Genomic DNA, 6,000 nt, shown 5'->3' with positions numbered 1-6,000 from the left:
ATGAAAACAGTCTAACTTGATTTGTTTAGGTTTTGCTGAAGGTGGGAAGGTTAACTTTTTTAAATACAAAGATATTTTGTGGATATCAAAGCAAGTTTAATTGGGGGCAGCATTCTGTCTGAAGAAAGGCAAAAAAATCAGAAGTGTCAGATATAAGGGTTACTCAGCTTTTGAGTAGATTTAAAAAGAAATTCTTTCTTTGAACCTGCAAGAAAAGTTCAGAATTGGGAGAAAGAGGAACAAACAAGCCAAAGGAACAAAGGAGCAAAGAAGCTCAAGATACTGAAGAAAACCCACAAAACAGCTATCACGAGTGCCAAGTCTTTGTTTTTGGAAAAATAACATGGAACATTGTCCTCAAGCAGCATGCTTCTGTTAGCTGAAGTTAGTATTAAGGGTGTGAAGGTTCAAACAGACGACACCCCCACCTACTTATCCCTTATTGGGGAGATGGGGAATGTTTTTATCCACTTGAGTACAGGGAGTCATGTTGTTCAGACACACAAGAGCCCAAACGAGGGAGAAATGGATTAAGTGAAAAATTTAAATTAGATGCTTCAATTTCACATATAATTGAAATTTAATTATGTGATGGTTTAGTAGTTCATCATACTCATCACTGACTACTAACCTATGCTGTCCTAGATGTGGCATCTAGGAGGACAGTCTTCAAAAAACAAAAGCAAAAAACAAACAAAAACAAAAAAAACGAGCAGACATAAGCAGCTATGTACTTCAGGGAAGACAGTTTCCAGAGTATTAATCCTGGAATGTTACTGAACAAACAAAAGCAACAACTGTAACTATGACTGAGGGGGAACGGGATAGATGAATCATGATACTGAGTTGCTATGTTAGTTAAAAAAACTAATTTTGACATGTAAAGGAACAGGAAACTGATGCATAGAGAGGATAAAAAAGCACTTGATGGAAACTGTCTCTGCTAGGGTAGAAGGTGGGAGAGAGGGCCTAGAAATTGGACTTAATAATGGTTTCAAAGCAGCTATTACAAATATGTTCAAAGAACTTAGGGAAACCACATTTACAGAATTGAAAGAAAGTGTAACAATGACTCACCTGATGGGAAATACTTTTTAGAAAGATGAGCATAATAAAAACCAAAGAGAAAATTTACATTTGGAAAAAAATGAAATAAAAAATTCACTGGAGACACCCAAAATCATATCTGATTTGGCAAAAAAAATAAATAAATAAGTTAACCTGAAGATAAATCGAAACAGATTACAAAATCTGAAGAACAAAAAGAAAATGAAGAAACAAAACCAAAACATAGCTTGAGAGACCTGTGAGACTAACTAAGCTACCAAATTACATGTAAAAGGACACCCAGAGAGGAGAGATGAAGGGCAGAAAAGTATCTGAAGAAACAAGGGTCTGACTTTCTCCAACTGTAGAAAAAAAAATTATCTACAGATCTAGGCTTATACTCAAATAGGATAAAAACAAAGAAATCCACACCTAGTACATCATCTGAAAGTGCTGAAAGACAAAGACAAAATACCAAAAGCAGCAAGACAAAACGCATCACATACAAAGGAATCACAATATGATTAACGGTGAGTTTTCACCAGAAACAGTCAAGGCTAAAAAAGTAGTGGGATGAAAACAAAACAAAACAAAACAAAAAAAACCCTGTGAACCAAGAATTCTATATCCACCAAAACTTTCCTTCAAAACTAAAGGTGAGATAAAGGCATTCCAAGATATGCAAAGACTGAGAGAACTTGTTGCTAGCAGACATGCCTTAAAAAACTCAAGAAAGTCATTCAGGCAGAAAGGAAATGGCACTAGATGATACTCTGATTTCATATGAAGAAATAAAGAGCAATGGAAAAGGTAGTTAAAATATAAAAAACTGTTTTTTTAAAACCTTTCTTCTCTCAACTGATTTCAAGGATAATTGTATGAAATGATGTTTATAAAACAGTATTATTAAGTTGTAACATATAAGTATATAACATATATGATAATAATGTCACAAATAAGGGTGGAGGGAATGGAGGTGTATGGCAGCACAGTTTGTATATTTCACCAGAATTAAGTTAGTATTGATGTTAATAGACTGTGGTAAGTACAGATGCAAATTAGCTCTAGAGTAATCACTAAAAAATAACAGAGAAAAATGCAATGAAAGAATTACGATACTACACTAATAATATCTTGCTAACAAAAAAGAAGGTAATTAAAGAGGAGAAGAGGAACACAAAAAGACATGAAATACAAGTCAAATGCATGGTGAAAGGTTAAAAAGGGGTTTACAAGGCAAGGGGATGGGGTGGAGAGAACAGTGTTTCAAACAGTGAAAAGACTGAAATAAAAGAGCTTGTTCCCTTTTGGCCACAAAAAGCAGTTAACCTTTCTCTATGGGCCTCAGTGTGACTTCAGATGAACCAGTAGTTGGTTGGTTCTTTAAAGTCAGTCTAAATAGACAGTATGTAAAATGCAGTCACTTCAGAGGCAGTCAAACAACATTAACTGAAAAACGCAATGAGGATACAGATAACTTTCTTATTCTCATTGCTATACTTATTCTACACATGCAATACAATGGCTGATCATGTTTTGTTCTTTTTTATTTAAAGTCGCCATCAAAGTGAGATTCACTAAACTCAAAGATCCTTCAGGGATAATAGACAAATCAACAGCATCACTGATCAAAACATTTTTCTAGGAACAGTTTTTTGCTCAGACCAAAAGCAAAAACAGTGGGTGGTGGGGGGTTGTTCTAATGGTTCAGGATATATAGAGAAGAGCAATTTTTATGGCATCCTGAGTAGACTGATAATATCACTGTTTAAGGAATATTGCCTATGTAACGACAGAGAACACATTCTCCCTGAATCACACTTTGGTCATTTCTCTTATTTTTGTCAGAATCAGAAGATATTTCTGTACTAAAAATGTTGTTCTGCCTCTTGGATTAAACACAGTCTACTGCCCATATGTCACTGAACACTATGATATACTACTGATGTGAAGTCTGGACAACCACACTGATGATATTTAGCATAAAACGTGGTTACTACTTCAGTGAAATTGGATTGTTTGCAGCATCAGCTGATGGAAGAAAGTGGTGTGACTTTCAGTGGCCCACTTTTTTTTCTGAGCATTAGCAGTTACTTACTATTTCCTGTGTTTGGTGTCACTGAAGAATAAGCTGTCTCAATAGCATGGCCACACAGACATCCTTTTGACATGCTACTCTGAATGTAACATAAAGAGTCATGTTTGTTACAAACTGCTGGAACAGTTGGTAAGGCTGCCCTCCAAAAGGCTGAAATCATTATTCCTCCATAAATATTTTCTACTGTTCTCTACTGCCCTCCTGAACTTACTTCTTTCCTCAAGTTTCATATTATTATTCCATATTATTCTATTTTTAAACATTCCTTTTATTCTGACTGAACCATTCATACTGATATTTCTCAGGTTTATGTCCCTAAGATCATTCTTTCTCATCCTATCCTGAAGGACCGGAGTCATTCCAATCCGTTTGTGGCTTTTGAATTTCAGATATCCACCTTCAATTCCAGAATTCTTCCCTAAACTCTACACACACATATTTAATTAAATATCTTCAGGATATCTCAAAGTTGATGTTTAGCATCAAGGAACTTTATATTCAACATATTCAAATGTGATCTTACCCTTCCTAAGGGTGTTAAGTCCTTCTGATTAATAGTCCCATCAATCACCCAAGCCAAAAACTAGGATTCACTCTGGACTCCTCTAAATTTTACATTCAACCAGTAACTAAGTTCCACTGATTCCATCTATCAACACCTTTATACATACCTCTCCACCTAGCTCCCTATTTATTACTGCCTTTCTTCACGCCCTCATCATCCCCTGTGTGTTATTACAATGGTTTACCTGGTCTTTAGGTTCATCCCTACCCTGGCTTCAATCCAGACTGTCTTGCTGGCAGAGTGAGCTTGCTGATGTTGCTTATCCTTCTGCTTAAGAAGTTTGGTGTCCTCTGACTTACACAGAATAAATTCCAAATTCCTTAAAATAATAACAAAATATATAGTGATTAACCATTGGAAAGTTCATCTATTCTCCCATTCCTCTAAGTATAAATAAGGCTTATTTAAGGCATACTTTTTAAATACATTTAGCTGACTGACTACACATAAAATTATTCCAAACATTACAATTTTTTCTGTGATATAGTTAACAGTAATACATGATAATTCACTGTCATCCTGCTACAAAGAAAAACAGTCCACAAGTACCAACTTCACACACTTGAAGTCTCTTAAAGTCTAATACTAGTTTTATTTTCCCCAGGCTACAGAACATTACTTCAGTTGGCTTTCACTTGAGGAATTTTCCAGTGTTGATGTGTTATTGCAGTTCACCTGCAAACCTACTTGTTTAAAAAGAAATTAGAGCCATTTTTCTAATCAATCAGGAAGTTACACCGAGATTGCTGTCTGTAATACTCTTATGTCTCCAAGTATTCTGTTTGGTTTTGGTAATTTTTCACTTTTCTATAGGAAACTAGATGACATGCAAGACAGAAAGGTTTCAGTACATTTGGAATCATACTTTTGCGGCTGCAGAGTAGATAAAGCCAAGTTCTAGGCCATGAGATAACCATGACTCCTACTTGGCCTGACAACAGTAGCATCGATCACACTTGAAAATAATTCAGTCAGATGGACACATATTTTCACAAGAATATTTATTTATTATTGTTGAAAAATACACAAAGGCAAAAGGATGCTTAGCTGCTGATTTCCCAAAATACAGCAGGGTATTGTAAGAAAGGGGGAAATATACCTGTTCTATAAATGGCAGTTACATTTCTAAGGCATTTGGGCTTAAGAGTAGTAGGCACACATAGGCCCATTTACTTGAGTTTAAATATACTGAGGCACACCAGGCAGGCAAAGGATTTGAAAATATACAGGAAAACTCTTTCATGCACTTGCGTCTTAGGATTGCATATTCATCCCCTGATCCCCCCAGCCTCCATCACTCATTTTTTCCACATGAGTTTTGGAGTTGTTCATAGAACACTGGTAATAATCTACTCTTCACGAGTTTGCTTATAGTGACGACACCAATGGGACACACAGAACAGAACTATTTCATGGACAGGTTCTGTAGACTCTTACCAAATTGAGGCTCCAGTAAGAAAAACACCGATTTGCAAAGGCACAGTGGAGACAGGTTTAATGCATTAAATATAACATGAATCCTTCACAATAACAAGTTTAGTGTTTCAGGGAACTTTTGTTAATACAACACAGTTGGTCACACAAAATACAAATGCTTCTGTTGATTTGTCTTGGCAACTCAGATACATCAACAGTGCTAACAGTTTAACAGCTTTGTTCTCATCTGACAGAAAATAATGGCAGTTCTGCAAGGCAAATGTTAAACCTGACCGTATGTATTTATTAATTCCACAGTGTTTTGACAGATCATAGGGGATGGAACTCAGAGGATGCTGACACGCTCACTGAGGGCTTTCATTTCGGCCTCTTCGGCCTCTGGACTGTCGCTGTGGCCAGCGCTTGGATCGATCAGGTGTGTGGGGTACTGTAGCCCCTGCTCGCCCGCATAGTGCTCCCACCTGGAGTCATCGCTCTCGTGGGTGATGTAGCGCTCCCCGATTTTGCATTCCAGCTCTCGTAAATCTAACCAGGTCTGATAATCCTGAGGAAGACATTGCAAAGTGTTACCCAGATACGACTGTAACTCATTAAAGCATTCTCTCTTATGTTATTAGTTCCCACAACATACATGTTACCCTTTTCTCTTCTACTCCAACTGTGCTGTGCCTTTCCTCGGGCACCCTGAAGTGACAGCATCAGCACCAAGCGATCCTATTTCCCTAAACTTTGCAAACGCATATTGTTTATAGGATATCATGCATCAGAAGGTGTGCAGTTGATATTTGCAGTTAAGCAATGCAGAATGTTGGCATTGGAATTCAATGCCCACAAATAATCCTTCAGTATTTCA

General features: G+C 36.8%; 1 protein-coding gene across 8 annotated transcripts in view; it reads right to left on the bottom strand.

Annotated features, from left to right (window-relative positions):
* Positions 1–4,696: 4,696 nt before the first annotated feature.
* The window catches only part of PRKD1 (protein kinase D1), a 773,210-nt gene continuing 771,906 nt past the window's right edge, over positions 4,697–6,000 (bottom strand). For all 8 annotated transcript variants that reach the window (XR_014070758.1, XR_014070757.1, XR_014070759.1 and 5 more), the window contains one exon: positions 4,697–5,691. Coding sequence is in view for 5 of the 8 variants with exons in the window: in XM_081548073.1 (XP_081404199.1) it covers positions 5,473–5,691 (219 nt within the window). In the remaining 3 variants the exon portion in view is untranslated. The remainder of the gene's footprint in view (positions 5,692–6,000) is intronic.

The sequence above is a fragment of the Giraffa tippelskirchi genome, chromosome 12, assembly GCF_054371585.1.
Source record: "Giraffa tippelskirchi isolate mGirTip1 chromosome 12, T2T-mGirTip1v1.2.pri, whole genome shotgun sequence".
In the NCBI taxonomy this organism is placed as follows: Eukaryota; Metazoa; Chordata; class Mammalia; order Artiodactyla; family Giraffidae; genus Giraffa; species Giraffa tippelskirchi.
Note: the sequence above shows the minus strand (reverse complement) of the source record. Positions and strands in the feature narration are given on the sequence as shown.